Raw genomic sequence first — 19,940 nt, forward strand, 5'->3', positions numbered from 1 at the left:
ATTTGATTTATATCAGTGGAGGAAATTTCCATACTAGAAGTCTCACTCCAATGAAATTAAAAGTCCAGATCATAAATTTTTAAAATGAGCAGTTCTACCATCTTGACAAACTGATTAGTCTAGTTTGGCAAAAATATTAGTCATATGCTTGGATTCTTTCAAAATAATTGAACAAATTGAACTTTTAAACAATAACCTCCAAATTAAAAAATGTCACCTTTCTTTGCAGAATAACTATTCATTCACAAATTATAGCAAGATTTCTGGCAAAGTTTCCAGGTCTTGGAACTAGAATGAGTAACTGCGTGTTTGAGTTCTCACTGGGTTCCTTTTGCAGGGTTAAATTTGCTCTTTGAAATTAGTATGATTTTGCTCTCTTTTGTGCTTGTTTTAGTGAAGGGATCATCTCCTATGAGTACAGTGAACTAGTTTTTTTTGTTTTTTTTTTTCTTCAACTGAGTAAATACCAGAAACTATGTCCTTCAGGAAGTGTTTGTTGATTAATGTGTGAGCTAAGATGGTTGAGACAACAATAAAGGTCAAAAACAGTTTCTCCTATGTCTTTGAATATGTGGATGAAGAATTTAAGGATCTCATAGAATGTCCACATTTATATTTCTGTGACTATGTAACATTTTTATAAAGTGTAAATAGTAATATGCTTCACAAAAACCTATATTTTTCCTTTATGCTTGAGCTAGATGATAGATAGATGGATATATAGACAAATGGGCGGATGGATGGAGAGATAGATGATTGAAGGATAGATAGATGATAGAAAGAATTATTAGATACCAAGTACTGTGTTAAGCATTAAAGTCATAAGACAGGTTCTCTCAAGGAACCTACCTTTTAACAGAGGAAGATAAAGGATAAAATGGACCTGAAAAGTAAGGATGGGAAATTAAGCATTAGGGACACAAATACAAGAAAATGAGGTGGCTCCCACCCTCAAAGAGCTTATATTCTAATAGGGGAAGACACAACATAAAAAGGCACTGGAATAGAAAATGGGTTGGGGAGAGGATGCTAATGAAGTGATGGTACAGTTAAGAGAGTGAGTTGAGACAGAAGTAAAGTAAGTGATCCTAGTGACCTGACTTTAAAATACTTGTTGATACATTTCAAGCACAGTTTTCTAGTTTATCAACTTTTTCAGCTACCATGACCTATGTCTTCATTACTTATCAGACACTGCAGAATTGGTCATGTCTTAACTCTCACTAGCACTCCCTCGTTAGGCTCCCAAATTTCCCAGTTCTTTGTATTTGTTTCCATTTGTCCCCTTCCTAAATTTATTTTTTATCCCTACATGACTTCATTACTTCCTGTATTTCTATTTTTAACACTCATTATCACTCCCCTGACCTCATTTTCCTAAATTTATAGGCTTAATCCAATGTTAATCAGATCAACTGTAAACTGTCTTCCAAGCTTGAATCCTCCTCTTTGCTCTACTACCATTCATGCCCTACTTTTCCTAACCCTGTATCACCCTCACTATCAACTATCAGTGACTTCCCTGAAAGTCATGCATTTGAATTGATGAAGATGAGTGCATTATCTTCAAAAACAGAGACTATTTATTTAACTTTTGTCTTTTCATCCCCAGTACCAAGCATAGCACTTTGTATATAGTTAGTGCTTCATAAATGCTGATTGGAAAGACTATGGAAATCCTAACTTACAAAAATAATAAATTTACAGGATCTTGTAAAAAGATAAATTAGAATTCTTTTTTAAATGTAGTGAGCTCTCCCCGTATATTTCAAAAGCCTTGATGAGACCACTTTTTTGTCCATATAAGAAATTTATATCAGTGCAATCCAGATTCAGACTATAGTTGAATTATTATGCCTTTAAAACTGTCCAATCAGTCCATAAAAATTTGTTATGTATTGCTGTGTTCCAGGCACTGTGGTATGTGCTGGAAATAAAAAGACAAAAGACAGCGCTTGTCTTCAAGGAGTTTACAATCTAAGAGGGATTGAGAAACAAATATCTACAAACAAGCTATAGATGGGATAAATAAGAAGTAACTAACATAGGAAAGGCACTTTTGTCAAGGAAAGATTTTAGGTGGGATTTGAAGAAAACTAAGGAAACCAGGAAACAGAAATGAGGAAGGAAAACATTACAAAAATGAAGGAATACTAGAGAAAATGCCTAGAACTGAGATGGAATATCTTATTTGTGGAACAATAGGGAGAGCATTGTCTTTGATTATAAGAAAGCATGGTATAAGGGAAGGAGTTATTTCCTATTCTTCCCTTATAAGGGAAAGAATTAGAGTTAGAGGGGCAACTAGGTCACACAGTGGATAGAGCACTAGCCCTGGAATCAAGAGGACCTGAGTTGGAATGACTCTTAACACTTACTAATTATGTGATCCTGGGTAAGTCACTTTAAAACATTATCTGAGGGGGGGGGCGGTAGATGCGATTAGACCAGAAGACCTGTATTTGAATCCTGAATCTGATAATTAGTAGCCATTCAACTATGGGAATGTTACTTGAACTTTCTGAGTTTTGTAATCTGTAAAATTGGAGTAAAATGCAATAATGCTCCCTCCCTGGATTATTGTGAGTTAAATACTCTGCAAATCATAAAACTCTCCAAGTTGAATTATTTTTGTTTTGGCTCAAGACCTATTCCTTTTTCCTCCTTCATCCTCCTCTCTAAATATTTATCAAGCACCTTTTGTGTCCATAGTGTTCTCAATAACAATTGAAAACAGCTGGTTACTCTTCACTATATAACACCTCTTCAAATATACAAAGCCTATTATTACATTATCTGTCCTCTCCTTCTTTTCCAAGTTAAATAAATCAACATCATTAAACTTTTCTCCTATACTGTTTTGCAAACTTAGGTCTTTTCCTTCAATTGTTAAGTCTCAAACTGGAAAGTAGATTAGAAAGTACTGACTAATGTAACTAACTAATGTATTTAGAAGGTTGCTTTATAGTTGTTGCTTATGCACTAGAGTTAACTACTTTTTTCTTTAAAAAAAATCCTGTTACATTACCAATGCACATTCTATTTGTTGGACACCACCTTAAAACCTGAGACTAGAGGTTCTGAACCTGAGATCTACAGACCTCTAAGGAATCATGGATAGATTTCAAAAGGTTTGTGAATTTGTTTGTTTGTTTTTTTGTTTTGTTTTGTTTTGTTTTGTTTTGTTTTGTTTTGTTTTGTTTTGTTTTGTTTTGTTTTGTTTTGTTTTAATGTGAAATACTATACTTCAGTATAATCTTATGTAATTTGTTTTATTCATTTAAAAATTCAGCTTCACTAGGCTGCCAAAGTAGTCCATGATAAAAATGTTAAAAATTGCTTCTCTAGACTCTCTTTGGTCAGATTTATGTATTTACTCTTTGCCTTTCAATTTTATTTTTTCTTCATTGTACTACATTGATTGTCCTGGTATCTCTTTTGCTGTACTCTTTCTTAAGTTGTCAAGGTCATGTTGGATTCCAAAACTTTCCTTGGGAGGAGATAAGGCTTCTTCCAGCTTGATTCCATCTGCAGACTTCTCTCTGGGTTCTGATAGGGTTAGCAGTAACGTGAAGAGGGAAGCATGCTGAACCAAATATATGTTACTGTTGAGCTCTGTTCAGTCTTGAATAAGATATATTGCAGCCTGGAGAATCAAATAGAATACTGTTGAGAAGTTTAGAGATGCGGGTACTAGTCCCAAACATGCTGCTAATTAACCATAATATAATTTTGATCAAGTAATTTGCTTTAGTGGTACTTTTCTTATCTGAAAAATGAAGGAATTGGAGAGATCTGTACATATCCTTCCAAGTCTACCACTTTGGAAAAACTTACCATTTTGCAGTTTTGATAGCCAGTCAACATGCATTTATTAAGCACTATTTGCTGGTCACTGGGCTAAGCATTGGGAATACAAAAGTAATTAGCATATATTAAGTGCCATATACCAAACACTGTACTAAATTCTTTACAAATTATCTTGTATTTACTTTGTGTATTTATGGATTAATTCCCCTCATAGATTTTAATTCCCTCTAAATCAACATTTTATATACTACTTATTATGTGCCAGGCACTATGCTACATACTTTTTACAAATATTATCCCATTTGAAACTCACAACAACCCTGTGAGATAAATACTATTATTATCCACATTTTGCAGTTGAGGAAACTGAGGCAAACAGAAATTAAGCAGTTACCTAGCTAGGAAGTATCTGAGGCTGGATTTGAACTCAGGTTTTCCCCACTTCAGGCTTCTTGCTTTATCTTTTGTTGTTTTTGTATCCCCTGTTCCTTGCACAGTAGTTGCCACATAGCAGATGTTTAATAAAAGCCTTTTTTGATGGATTCAGAGAAAGGCAGCCTGAGCCCTACCTGGGTATCCCACCTCCTAAATATTAAAGAATTAGAGGAAGGTCTGACATATGGAGAAGGTCTTCTATGGAGAATTAATGGGAGGACAAGAACAAAATGCTTCCATGGAGGATTTAAGTGAGGATGTTCTTAAGAATTGCACAATATGGCAAGACACAAGTGGGCTGTAATCTGCTTCATTGAGGGAAGTGCCCACAATGAGATCGGAGATCTCTCTTTTTTTAAAAAATTTTAAATTAATTTTATAATTATAATTTTTTTTGACAGCATATATGCATGAGTAATTTTTGTTTTACAACATTATCCCTTGTATTCACTTCTTTTCCAAATTTTCCCCTCCTTCCCTCTACTTCCTCCCCTACATGACAGGGAATCCCATACATGTTAAATGTGTTACTGTATATCCTATATGTGTGTAAAACCAAATTTTTTGTTGCACGCTAAGCATTGGATTCTGAAGATAAAAGTAACCTGTAAAAGTAATGACAATAGTGCAAACAGTTTACACTCAATTCCCAGTGTTCCTTCTCTGGGTGTAGCTGTTTCTGTCCATCATTGATCAACTGGAACTGAATTGGATCTTCTTTATGTTGAAGATATCTACTTCAATCTGAATATGTCTTCATACTGTATCATTGTTGAGGTGTATAGTGATCTCCTGGTTCTCCTCATCTGATTCAGCATCAGTTGATGTAAGTCTCTCCAAGCCTCTCTGTTTTCATCCATCTGGTCATTTCTTACAGAGCAATAATATTCCATAACATTCATATGCCATTCTCCAATTCTCCAATTGATGGGCATCCATTCATTTTCCAATTTCTAGCCACTACAAAAAGGGCTGCCACAAACATTTTGGCACATGGGGGTCCCTTTCCCTTCTTTAGTATTTCTTTGGGATATAAGCCCAGTAGTAACACTGCTGGATCAAAGGGTATGCACAGTTTGATAACTTTTTGGGCATAGTTCCAAATTGTTTTCTAAAATGGTTGGATTCTTTCACAACTCCACCAACAGTGCATCAGTGTCCCAGTTTTCCCACATCCCCTCCAACATTCATCATTATTTTTTCCTGTCATCTTAGCCAATCTGACAGGTGTGTAGTGGTGAGATCAGAGATCTCAATGAAGTATTGGAATAATCTGACCAGTCCTTTCAACCAAAATAGAAATAGGGAGGAGATGTGGTTCAATGGAAAGAGCACAACATTCAGGTCATTAGACCTGAATTCTAATTACAGCTTTCTTATTCACTACCTCTGATTCCCTTAAACCCTCTTGGATTCAGTTTCCTTATCTATTTTTAAAATAGGAATTAGATAAGATGACTTTTAAAGTTCCTTCTAACTCTGAAACACAAGATTGTCAATTCCAGTATTTGGTGAATATTTTTTTAGATGTGATGAAGCTGAATGAAAGAACTAGTTTGTTAGTTTAGATTTCCACAAGACTATTTTGCAAAGAAAAAAAAAAGGAAAATTTATTAAGCTTCTGAAGTCATGGGCAATTACTAAACTTTCCCTTTGGGGTGAAAAACAAATGCCCATCCTATTCACAGTAAATGTTTCTGAGTGTAATGGGGCATAGTGAGACAAAAGAAAAAAAAAAGATCTCCACTTAGTATATCAATTACAATTTTGATGAAGCTACAACCTTGCCTTCTCTGCAGTTACTAAAGACTATAATCAGCTTCTTCCACTGTATACATGGTTTCTCTGATCCCTCCAATGTGCCTACCCCTGGGTGATATCCACCAGCTGCTGCACAATGTAAGCAACACTTAGGTAGACAGAAATGATATTACCCCAGGTAGTGTTTAAAGATATGAGACTAGCCAAGAGCTTAAGCCCACTTCAGTGAAATGCCATAGGTCTCTTAATGGAGTGGGTCATGCCTTCCAGCTACTGACTACAAAGCAATTCCCTTTATAATTGTAAAAATCTCAGCCTGATACTATCCCAAAATCTTGTTTTTGAACTGAAAAAATCCTGAGAGAGGGTACTTCTGAGCTACTGAGATCATTAGTTATGTTTGAACTTATTTAGCTTGGTTCTGATGTGAGATGGAGCTAGATCATCATTTTTGATGATCTCCTACTTTTCATTGAAATAAAGGACTTGGTCATCTCCAAGTCACTGAGGATTGAAGCAGAAGGGACCTTCAGGGTCATTTAGCCCAACTATTTTTTTCTCTCTTCATTTTACAGTGAACAGAGTAAACAGGGGCCTGGAAAGTTTAATTGACTTGAGCAAGACCACACAGGTAATATGTGACAGAATTTCTTTTATATGGCAATTTAGGGATGAGGAGGAGGGACCTCTGATTTCATGAATACAGGGAACTTTTAGAGGAGGAAAATCCCTCTAGTAATCAATGTAAGTCAGCACCTATAGCACTCTATAACTTAGAGTTTCAGAGAATTCTCTAGTCTTCAGAGACATGAGAGTGTAAAAGATTAGGCCAAGATCATATAGCCAATACTTGTCACAGGCTCATTTATATTCAGTCTTTCTGGTTCAGAGACCAGTTTTTTAATTCACTATGCTATCTTACATCTCCCCATAAAATGTTATACTTGTATCTTCCTCTTTTTTACTTTATCTTTTATGCTGTATTTTCCTCTTTTTCCTCCTTCTCTTTGTTCTGGAACTATTATTTCACAGATATGGGGAAGTCTTGAACTGGTTACAATTTATATTAAAGCACAGAGGTTAAGTAATTTGACATGATTACAAAGACAATATATGACAGAGTCAGAATTTGAACCCAGGTCTCTTTCGGTCAGTCGGTCAATAAACATTATTTATAAAGGTCAATAAACAATTTATAAACATCTCCTATTCTCTAAGAGGGACTGGAGTCAAGAAAACTCATAATTTGAGTTCAGATCTGGCCCCAGACACTAACTAGATGTGTGACCCTTGGCAAAACCCTATTTATCTAATTTTTCTCATTTGTAAAGTGAGTTGGACAAGGAAATGTCAAGCCACTTCAATATTTTTGCCATGAAAATTCCAAGTGGGGTCATGAAGACTCCGATGGATACATGAATACCACTGAAATGACTGAACAACAAAAAACACAGAGAATATGTGTCAGAGCCAGTCTTTGAACTATGGTCCTGTGGTTCAACCTTCTGAGGTCATCATGCTTTCCACTGGATGTTAACACGTATGTCCTAAAGCCAAGATGATTTGCTCTTTCTTTTCGTTCCTTCTGAAATGACTGAACAACCACCATCACTGAATTTCTAAAACAGTAACTGTGGCTTCTCACCCTCATCTCCGCTTATGCTGCCAGGGTTACAGCTCTCCATCATTTGCTGCTATCCTGACCTTGCTATGAAATCAGTTTGTGAAAGGGCTAACCTCTCACTCATCATTAAACTTGTAAAGCATTAACTTTCTATGAGAGCAGCTGGAGGCTTTTGTTAAGTGAATTATGTTATTTCTGTTTGGGAGTGAGGGTAAAGAGAGGGTGGGAATGAGTTTTGGATGATACCCAAGTAAGACAGGTGTTTATTATGTATTAAACTAGGATAATTTATTTGCAGTGGTCTTAGAATACAATAAGATGACCTTGAATTAGTTGGAAAATTAAATATTTGTGATTTAAAATAATTGGCAAAGATAATAATATGTGGCACTTTCCTGGATACATTTTCCTTTTCTCCACAATATTGGCAGAGATACATGAGGTTGGTTATATGGAGTAATAGTTTTTCCTACACTGTAAAAGGGGAAACTAAGTTTGAAAGTGACTACTATTTGAATTTCCTCTTGGTTACTTGACCAAAATCACTGACTTAGTTGGAAGGTAAAAGGAGAATTATTGTGTTAGTCTCTTAACTTTGTCTGAGAAGGTCATATTTATATCTAATTCACCTATGATATAGCTGAAATTACAATGCAAATAATAACCATATTTAGAAGCTAGCTTACTCAATTATGTGATACAGGATAAGGAACAACTAGGAGGACATTAAAGAAACAATGTGGTTTTCATAGAAGTTAGTGAAAGATCATATGAAAGATCATTGTTAATGAACACGGCTTGTTGAGCAGAACCAAAAGAACATTGTACACAGTAACAAGAAGATTATGTTATGATCAACTGTTATAGACTTGGCTCTTCTCAATAATGTGCTGATTCAAAGCAATTCTAATTGGGATGGAAAATGCTAGCCACATCCAGGGAGAGGACTATGGAGACTGAATATGGATCAAAGCATAGTATTTTCACCTTTTTTTTTTGTTGTTGTTGGTTGGTTGATTTCTTAAAGTTTTCTTTTCCCCTTTTGGTCTTATTTTTCTTGTACAACATGATATATGGAAATATGTTTAAAAGGATTGCATATTTAGCCTATATGAGATTACTTTCAGTCTTGGAGAAAGGGAGATAAAAGAGAAAGGGAGAAAAATTTGGAATTTACAAAATTTACAAAAATGAATGTTGAAAACTATATTTCCATGTATTTAGGAAAATAAAATATTATTGAAAAAAATTTATAATGAACACAGCTTATCACATGAATGAGGCAGCATGGGGTCATAGAAAGAGAAAGGGATGTGAAGACAAATGACTTGGATTTGCATGCTGCCATATTAGTATTGTCTCTGTGAGATCTTAGACAAATCACTTAACTTTTCTGAAATACAGTACACTCATTTTTGGAGGGAGGAGGATATCAAAGTAATAATTTTTACATTCCAAGACCATTGTTATAAAGGAAATGCTATGTAAGCATTAAAACACTATATACATTTGAATTAATCTTTGGTGATTTGGAAGGGTAGGAGATGGGAGGGAGAGGGAAGTGATCCAGACCTGTGATTTCATCAGTAGAGAGACCTGGGTGAATTTAGATACATACCTTCTCTGAAACTTCAAGTCTCAGGCAAGAGATTCTTCACCTTTTATGTGTTATAGACCCATTGGTGTAGTGAAACCTATGAACCTCTTTAAGCTAGGTGCAGTGGAGTGAGTCTGAGTTTGAAGTCAAGAGGACCAAATCTATGCAAGTAAATCACTTACTAGCTGTGTGAATACATACAAGTCACTTACCAGGTATTTGCCTCTATGTGCTCAGTTTCCTCAACTGTAAAATGAGGCTCATAATAGCACACACCTATGTTTATTGTGAGAATCAAATAAGGTATTTGTAAACACTTAGCAGAGTGCTTGAAACATAATAGATGCTAATAAATCTCTCTCTCTGAGAACTATGGAGACTGAATGTAAATCAACAGATGCTACATTCACTTTTTTTCTTCTGTTTTTTTTTTTTTCCTTGCGTTTTTCCCTTTTGTTTTGACGTTCCTTTCCCAATATGATTCATATGGAAATATGTTAAGAGTGAATGTACATGCATAACAACAAAAATGTTGTTTTACTTGTAACTGGGGAAATTAAAAAAAAATTTAAATGTGAATTTTTTTTTTAAAAGAAAAAAAGAAGAGAAAACACTATTCAGTATTGATAACTACCCCCAAACAATAACTTTCTTTCTTTCTCTCCTCTCTCTTCCCCGGCCTCTGCCTCTCTCTTCCCACCCCTCTCTGTCTCTCTTTGTCATTTCCTCTCTTCCCTCTTCTCTTTCCCTCCCCTTTCCCCATCTTCCCCTCCATCCTTTCTTTCCTCCTTCCTTCCTTCTTCCTTTCCTTCCACATGTTAATTATTTTTGAAATATTGAAAAAGAAAACAAGTTCAAGTATCTCAATTTAAGAACCCCTAGTATAGTGTTACCTCTGGACGCTGAAAGGTTGTGACTTGCTTAGGATCAAAGAACCAATCTATGTCAGGGGTGGGACTCAATTGAATTCAGGTTATCTTGAGACCAATACACTCTGAAGCCATTAAACCTCACTGCATCTCTGGGGATTATAATGAGTGCAGAATCCATTCTGTTATACAGTAACACAACAATCAAGTAGATTATGATGAACAGGACCAAAGGGTCCCTGTAGGCTTTTGCTGAAAGACCACAGAGACTTTTGAATGCATCTTTAACATACCACCAAGGCTTCTAATATGAGAGAAGAAAATGAATGATTACTAGGAAGGGCACAAGATAAAGCACTTATAAAGAGAATGGATTTTCCCTTTGGAATGGAGGGAGAAGAGGGAATTGACCATTGGGGACTGAAGGATTTAAGAGAGAAGTGAACATGTGGATCGTCTGCATCCTGAAATATTTCCTTGAGCCTTTTACAGCAGAGGGGCTTCACATATTTTCTTTTCAACTTCTTAAAGAAAAGCTGTGTACTTTTCTGCACTCATTGGTAATTCCATTTTTACCGTAACACATAAAGAAAATTGTTGGCAAAACACCACACTGGGTGTTTTGTTAGAAAAATGCGAGCCATCTGCGCTGGATTCTCTAGGTAGCCTCTCCCGCTTCTCCTGTCTTTGTTCTGCAGAATCGTATTGCTTTTGTGCTCTCTTAACATCAGCCAAAAGCAATTTCATAAATGGCATACTCAAATGCTCTGATGAAGTTAGAACTGTTTGATAAAGGTTTGGAGACGGAGATGCTGCAGTGAAAAATGGGGCATGTCAAAGAGAACTGATTTGTAATCATAAAATGCCGACAAAATGGCAGGTTTCCGAGTGCCCACTTTCAGGTATAGGAATGGGCCTGAGGGAGCTATAACTTGTCAGATGTGTTTTAGATCCTGTGCTGTCTCTACCTGCTCAATGTCAACTATACCATGTATTGTGTCTCCTCTTGAGCCTCAGTATTATTTCCTACCCTGAGAAGTTCTAGCTCCTTTGACTTTGTATGTATATGTTCATATACACACACATCCCCACATATATAATATATGTGTACATGTTCAAATATGTGTATATGTAACACATGCATACACTCATATATAATGATATCTATATTTAAATTAAATTTTTTTTTCTGAGGTAATTGGAACTAAGTAACTTGCTCAGGGGCACACAGCTAGGATATATTAAGTGTCTGAGGTCACATTGGAACTCAGGTCCTCCTGACTTCAGGGCTGGCACTGAATTTAGCTGCCTCTAAATTTTTAAAAAATATTCTTTTAAAAAAATTTTGAGTTCTGAATTCTCTACTTCCTTCCCCACCCACTGAGAAGCAAACAAAATGGTATCAATTAATTATCTATGTGAAATCATGCAAAACATTTCCTTATTAGCTATATCACAAAGAAACCAAAGTGAGAAAATTATACTTTGATTCAGAATTCATGGTGGTGGATAGCATTTTTTTTTTCATCATAAGTTCTTTGGAATTGTCAGAGCAAAGGAAAGTGCATTATTGAAACAGCTGAATACAGTACCAAGACTATAAATCAAGACATGATAAATTGTGAGGATGATGAAGGCTAAAGAACTGGAGGTTGTTATGAGCATGAAAAAACAAGATTGAGAGGGAAGAGTGTTGTAAAGGTGGAAGGACTGAATTTTTTGATCAGAAAGGTGAATTTCAGTATCTAGAAGAAGTAGTTATGACTGATGGAGAAATCTTAGATGTGATCACTACTTGGGCAGGTGAGAAAAGAATGGAGAGGTAAAAGTCAAGATTATTGAACAGGTTTAAGAACTTTAGAAACCAGGGGTTAGAAGGCTATTCAGCATGAACAATAAAGTCTCCAAGGATATGGCAAGAATTGAGATAAGAAAGTAGACAAGCACTGAAGTAATTGAGGAAGGTTGGAGTACAGTCACAAGGATAGGGAAAGGGAAAGACAAGCATTTCCATATGCCAGACACTGTGCCTTTCTCAAAACTTATTTAATTTCATAGGATAGAGTATAATATTTTTATACAGTATAATCATGAAAGACAGGGAGCAATTGTAACATAGCAAGGGATTGAAACAGGCAGGTGGCTAATCTGGGAGTGGGAATCATGGTTCCTTGGAGCCAGGATTCTAGGCAGGAGATTGTATTCAGCTACCCTGAGAGGGGAGCCCTGAGAAGCGAGGGACTAAGGGAAGAGTTTTAGACTTGGGACTGGAACTGTGCTCCTTAGGATGGAAGCAAGCTAAGCATATATTTTTTTTTTTTACAGTTTATTTTGTACCATATAAATTAGTTCCCTGTGTACACTTTCTTAAATTCCATTTGTTGATTATTTGATTTATACTTTTGTGTTAATTAATTCCTTATATGAGTATTGTGCTGAGTATTGGCAGAACTTTTAATGTGAGAAATCTGGTTTTACCAGATTGCTACTTATCTAGTAGATATGTTAATATTGTTCTTTGGCATTCAGACTAACCAGACTGCTTGTCTTTAGAAATTGGATTAAAATGTACATCAATTTATCAAATGCCTTTGGAGCAAATATTTCTTTGTCAAAGCTAGAATGAACAACTTAATGAATGAATCAAGACAATGTTGTCCTCCTTGCCTGAAGGACTCTGTGGCAAGGAGAACTGGCCAGCACTGGAGAGGGTGGTCAAGGGTATGGTTTCCTCAGAAGAAAGTCAAGTTTTAGTTCCTTGGAAGATAAGGAGAAGAAATCAAAGTGTAATGGAAAGGAAGCTTGATTTGGGTTCAGAAGACTTGATATTGAATCCCAGCTCTGCTGCTTTACTCCTTATGTGATCTGAGACAATCCCTTAACTTCTCTTGGATTCAGTTTCTTCATCTGTAAAATGAGAGGTTTGGAGATCATGGTTCTAGCTAGGATTAAATCTGTGAATCTTTGACAAGGATGAACAAAGTATATTTGCAACTAGTTTCCACATCTGTTACCACCTCTCCATAACGTTACTTTGTAATGGTTTACCTTTATATAAGCATGCTACCTTTCCTATTAGAATATAACATCCCACGAGGACAAGAATTTTTTCATGAGTTTGTGTGTGTGTGTATAGTGCCTAATCTAATACCTGGCACAAAGTATATGTTTAACAAATATTTGTTATATGTTTAATAAAAATCATAAATAAAATAATAAATAACAAAATTATTTTCTATTAAATAAATAAATATAAATAGATATTACTGACTAAATTTAGCAGGTTCCAAAGGGCACAATGAAAGGAATGACAGAAGAGAAAACTGACTAGAAAGGATGTTGCCGATCTGGATAGAAATAAGAGAAGGGGCCTAACATCAGGCATAAGTGTTTATGCTTGGGAAAACAATGATTCTGGTTGACTGAGAGCAAGACATTGGGAGGTGAACTGGAAGAATTTACTAGCTATATGACAAGGGGACGTTCTGAGTCAACCTAGTATCAGTAGATGTACACATGCCTGATTGCTGCTATTATAAAATGAAACCATATTAATATTGTTGCTTGTCCCAAGTAATTAACATAATGTACATTTCTAACCATTCTTTTTTCAATCTTTCACTGTATCTATTCTTTTCCTCCTTCCTTCCTTTAGAATATTTGTTATTCCTTAGAATAACAAGGTTATTCTTCCTTCTTTCTACACTCTCTTTTTCAGTTCTGTGGATGAAATTATTGTCTCTAGGCAGATTAACCACACATTTAAACATCCAGCCTCAACCCTATCCTGAACCTCATTTCTGTATTTCCAACTGGGAGTTCTGTGAAAAGCTTAAATTTATATTCATAAATGAACTCTTCATGTTCTCCCTTAACTCTGCTTCTTCTTATACCCTCCTTATTGCTGTTAATGGCAGCTACTATCTTCCAGGCAATCAAGCTGGAAACATAATCTTTGACTATCTTCTCTCAGTCTCCCTTACCTTCATATCTGATCAGTGGCCTAGTCTATAACTCAACTCTACAAATTGCTACTAAGAAATCACTATTTGCCAAAATATTCTGAGCATTAGGGATGCAAAAACAAAAATGAGACAGTCTCTGCTTTCAATTAGCTTACATTCTACTAGAAATATAGCACGTACATAGATATATACATAAAAAGTAGAACTCACCTGAGAAGTGTGAAGGGAGCGGGGAGAAACATGTAGTTGTGTGCTTACTTTAGGAAAGAAAAGTTTTGGAACAGCTGTTGTGGGGGGGGAGGGGAAGTTTGATCATCAGTAAGAAAAGGACAGAAATTTTTTGTGCGTGCAATAATAAGGAATAGTTGAGGCTTTAAATAACACAGATTTGTAGTGGACTCAGTTAGTATGATTTTGTAATTCCTCCAGCATTTCTCAGCACATTGGAAATAGATGAAGCAGATGGTTGGAGCTGCCCAGGATAGTCAGAACAGAAATAATAATAATAATGATAATGACAAGAATAGCTAGCATTTATATAGTAGTATAAAGTTTGCAAAGTCCTATATAAGATATATATGTGTATGCATATATATACATATGCATAATATATAAACTTATTTGTACTTAATAACAATCCTGTGAAGTAGGTGCTATAATTATCCCCATTTTACAGATGAAGAAATTGAGATTTTGAATTTATGTGATTTACTCAGCATCACATATCTAGGGAGTGTCTGAGGCAGGATTGTGAACTCAGATCTTTCTGACTAAAAGACAGTACTTTATTTACAGAACCACCTAGTTGTCTTAACCCTGAAATCAGATCCAACATTGCAAACTCAGTTCTACTGAAATTTAAATCTTTTATCATTGTGTCCTGCTTTCTAGAGCCCTCAAGTTGGAGTGACAAAACGTACTGTGATTTCTAGAGCCCCCATGCTACAGTTTTAGTGGAGGAGTGATGAGACAAGAGTCCTGAGGGTGGTCAAAATATGGAGTCTGTTTATTCCATGTTCTCAATATACCCTCATACCCTTATATAACCAAAAAACACTGGGCATGCGCTAAGTGTGTACTGAGCACATGGGACCACATAAACAACTTGCTATTGTATGAAGTTTGCCACCTGTTATCATTCTTGCACCTGGTATCACTCTGCTTCAATTACAGCACAGGTTGTCATTGTCCCTGACTTCTCAGGAATACCCAGAGCCCTAAGGGGAGATAAGCAAATGAACCAGACATTGTTAGCAGGTTCCCTCTGAGCTGAAGGGTCTTATACCTCACTCACCCAAAGTTCCCCCACTATCTGTGGCCCTCTACATTTTGTCTTTGTAGATGATAAGTCGTGTTGTACCTATCCTACACTGACTTATGAAGTCTTCAAAACTGTCATTATTTTTGTCTCCAACCCCACTGCATTGAATGTTTTCTTTATAATTTTCACTTCCCTATTCTTTTTTATCTTTCAGGCAACAAATATCTCACTTCTTCCTGGGAATATCTGTCTTGCACTAAACACTAGGAGACAGAGGTATGTTGGCAAATCAGTCAGTCAGTCAAAAAACATTTATTAAGCATCTCTTAGGCGCCAGCCACTATATTAATTGCTGGGGATACAGAAAGGTAATCCCTATTCTCAAGGAGCTCATAATCTAATGGGGAAGACAATAAGCAAATAAATATATACAAGTTATATAGAATATGAATTGAAAATAAAAGAAGGAAGGCACTAGAATTAAGAGGTGGTGGGAAAGGTTTCATGTAGATGTGATTTTAGTAGAATTTTAAGGAAGACAGAGATACCAAAAAGCAGAGATGAGGAGAAAGAATGTTCTAAATATAAAGAATAATCAGAAAGAAAAAGCAAGGAAACTCGAGTTGCCAGATCAGAGAGAATCTGGTGGAGAGTAGGTATACTTATGCTTCATCAGCACACAAAGCAATTTAACACCAACTTCTAAGGCTCCTACTATCTGAAGACCAGATGCTAGATTTCACTCCTCCCCCAGGGTTCTTCAGTACCTTTAAGGGGAGGAAGGAGTTCAGGCTTTCTGCAGATGTCTCTATTCCCTAATGATGTCATTCTACCAAATATACTGGAGAGGAATTTTCTATGTATCATTTTACCACTAATAATTAGATTAGCTCTTACAAGGAAATATTTATTTCAAAAGCTATTATCACAAATATACCACTTTAGTTCCCCTCAGTAGATGAGAGAGAAAATTCCCCTTCCTCCTTTCACCTCAGTCTGAATTGTAACTTTTTTCTTTTTCTCTAATTTGCTTATGATATCACTTTTGATGTCTAAGTTTTATATCCATGGAGTTTATCTTGTTATGAAGAACATTATATTGATCTATGCATAATTTCTTTCTAGTTTTCCTGGCAGTTTTTGTCAAATAGTGACAAATATTATATTCTAATAACTGGGATTTGGGGGTTTATCAAAAACTATACTATTGTACTTATTTGCTTCTTTATGTTGTGTTTCCAAACTGTTCCAAGAGTGACCTCTTTATTTTTTTTACCAGAGCCAAATTACTTTAATAATTATTATTTTGTAGACTAGTTTAAAATTTTCTACTTCTAGGCCCCCTTCTTTCCCTCTTTTTTTCCATTACTTTCCTAAAAATTGTTGTTATTCTAACAGACTAATTTTATTATTTTGTCTGATTCTTTAAATAATCCTTTGGTAGTTTGATTAGTGTGGTATTGAATAAGTAAGTTTATTTAGATAATGTTGTCATTTTGATTACCTTAACTTGGCTTACTCTGAGCAATTAAATGTATCTTTATTTCTGGAAGAAGGGTTTTGTAGTTGCTTATATAGTTGCTGGGTGTGTCTTGGTAGAAAGATTCCAAGATATTTTATACACTCCATAGTTATTTTGAATATAATTCAATTATATATTTTGAATCTTCTCTAATGTTCTGCTATGCCCCTGACAATATTTTTTTCTTTCTTTTTTTATGTTTGGTTTTTTCTTATTTTACATTTAAGGTTTAAATAAACAAAAATAAAGAAAACATATAGGAATGATAAAAGGTTTTTTATGGGTTTTATTGCATATACTCAAATTTGTTTCCATTAATTTTTGGTTTACTCATGAGGGCTTTCTTTTGTAGATCATATCATCTCCAAAAAGTTATAATTTTGCTACTCTTTGCCAATGATTATCTCAATTTCCCTTATTGCCATAGCTACCATTTCTAGAATTGCATTAAATAGAATTGATAATAGATATTCTTACTTGATCTTACTGGAAAAGTCTATAATATTTCTTTATTGAATATAGTAATTGTTATTGATTTTAGATATTCATTATGTTAAGGAAAGATTTATTAATTCATTACTATGATTTCCAGTTGTTGTTTTTAAGAAAAATAGATGTTGGATTGTGCCAGCCTTTTTAGCCTTTCCAAGTAATCATGTGGTTTTTATTATTTATTATTAACATAGTGATTGTTGCTTATATTGAACCAACTCTTAATACCTAGTATAAATCAAGCCCTGCCAAAATACATAGTCTTTTAAATGTATTTTGTAATACACCTATTAATATTTTATTTAAAGTATTTTCCTCAATATTCATTAGGGATATTAGTCTATAGCTTGATTCCTTTGTCTATGTGTTTAGTTATTAAGATCACATTTGTATCACAGAGATTGGAAGTATCTCTTTTCTGTTTTTGCAGATAGTTTATATAATAATAGAATTGTTTGAATATTTAATAGTATTCACTTATAAATTTATCTGTTCCTAGAATTTTTTCCCATCATCTGTTTTCCAAGTCAGTTATTTTTAATATCAGATACTTACATTTTCTTCTATTTTTCAGCCTTTTGATTTTATTCTAATACATCTTACTGAAGCAATTTCTTTTTGTCCTATACTAATTTTTAGGGAGTTTATTTCTTGGATAAACCTTACGTCATTATCATCTAAGCTATTTATATTTTCTCCATTTTTTCCTACAGAAGTTATTTTAAAAAATCTCAAGCTCCATTTTTTTTTTTTTTTTTAGGGATTTAAGTGGTCCTTGGAGAAAAAAAAAATTTTAAATCTCTCCTCCCCTGCACCCCCTCCCTCTGCTTCTAAATCTCTATTTGCAATTATTATAGAAGTATTTACTCCTTTTTTTGGAATGAGGAAATATCTAGGTTTGTAATAATCTTTGATAATGATCTATTCTAGTTTTGGTTTCTGAATTTGGGCTTTGTGCCAGGGCCAAACTGTGTCTCCCATTACACTTTTGGGTGAAGTGGTCAGCTTTGTATTGTCCCAGGTCTGTTGGGTTCTTCCCTTGACCTTCATTTTGTGCTTCACCTCCTTGAATTAAGTTTCCCCTTTTTCCCAACAGATGTTTAAGCTTCACAGTGTTAGATCTTTGGGGCTCCCCGTTGGCCTCTAAGGATAGAGTGTTAGGGATCTCAGAATCCTTTGTCCTGGGCTGTCCTGGTTTCAATGATGCTGGATACTTACTACTCCTTGGGGTTCCCAAGGTCCCCATCTAGCTATTTTTTGAATATTCTGATTCTTTCAGAGAGAATGCATCTGCTCCTATTGCCTCAGGAGACAAAACCTTGCAGGTCATGTGTCCCATATTTGGTTTGTCTTTCCCTAACTTTCCTGTAGGGGTCTCATTTCTTTCATTTGCCTAGGGATTTGACCGACTGTAATTTTGAAGTTGAAAAAGTTATTGTAATTTTTCATTATGTTCTTTAGGCTGATATGAACTTTCTGATTTTGCTGGAGTATATATGAAGGAACCAGAGAGTCTGCCTCTTTTTTAATCAGTTTTTTTCATTAGGAAGTTTCATGTTTCCTCCTTCCCCACATTATTTTTCCCTTATTCCCATTGCATTCATATTCATAGTCTATTCTCTTCTTCTTTACTTATTTTTTACCTAATAAAGGAGTTTAGTTTCTTTATTTTCAGTTGTTTTCCATTAATTTGTAAATTTTGTAGAGAAACAAGAGATATCTGCTTTCTTTTTGTCTGCTGCTCACTTTCTTGGTTCTACTACTTTGTTCTTCCTCTATTTTTCCTTACTTTATATTTGTATGGTTAAATTGCCTTCCTGATCATCTCCTTTGAATCTGAATTCTGTTCTGCATTATCTTTCTTCTCCTTCTGAGCTCTCTTCGAAGCAAAAAAACCCACTGCAACTCAATTAGCCATAATGAGAATCTGTCCACTTAAAAAGTGCTAAGAGGCTTTCAAATCCCAAGTATATCAAAGTCTTTGAGGAAGGTAGCTGAAGGTTTTAAAATTTCTTTAGTACTGCCAAATAGGTTAAACTTAGTTCTCTTGTGAGTTGTAGGGGGTTATTGCAAGGCAGATGAGCTACATGAAAAGCTTTGACCTTGGGGGAAGAAGCAGAGATCACTCTGGCAGTTGTAGGACTCCTATATAGCCAACCAATACTCAACTTGGTTGACTTTAGTCATGTGAGTCATATCCTTCAATTATTAAAGGATTATTATACTATAAGAGATTTATCTTCTAGAAGAGTGCCTTATACAGAATAAAAAAGTATATTATTTTCTTTTCAACTAGAATCATAGGATCAAAGTAGATATGACTTTAGAGATTATTTAATCCCATCCAATTGAAGAAATATTTATTAAGCCCTTACTACATCTAAAATTCTATGCTAAGCAGCTAGGTGGCAGTTAGTAAGTCAAAAATGTTAGGTGAAAAGCATATTAAGTTCAAGGTACTGTGTTAATTACTGGGTTACAGAGAAAGGCAGATGAGTTTCTGATCTCAAGAAGCTCACACTCTGATGAGGTAGGTAATACATACACAACCATGTACAAACAAGATATGCATAAGACTAATTAGAAATAATTAATGGGGGGAAG

At 35.0% G+C, this 19,940-nt stretch overlaps 1 protein-coding gene across 1 annotated transcript in view; it reads left to right on the top strand.

The window, feature by feature from the left end:
• UBE3D (ubiquitin protein ligase E3D) overlaps positions 1–19,940 on the top strand; it is a 303,942-nt gene that overhangs the window by 231,933 nt on the left and 52,069 nt on the right. The window contains exon 10 of the mRNA XM_074310433.1: positions 15,537–15,598. Within this exon, the coding sequence (XP_074166534.1) occupies positions 15,537–15,598 (62 nt within the window). The remainder of the gene's footprint in view (positions 1–15,536; positions 15,599–19,940) is intronic.

This window comes from Sminthopsis crassicaudata, chromosome 4 (genome assembly GCF_048593235.1).
Source record: "Sminthopsis crassicaudata isolate SCR6 chromosome 4, ASM4859323v1, whole genome shotgun sequence".
Lineage (NCBI taxonomy): Eukaryota > Metazoa > Chordata > Mammalia > Dasyuromorphia > Dasyuridae > Sminthopsis > Sminthopsis crassicaudata.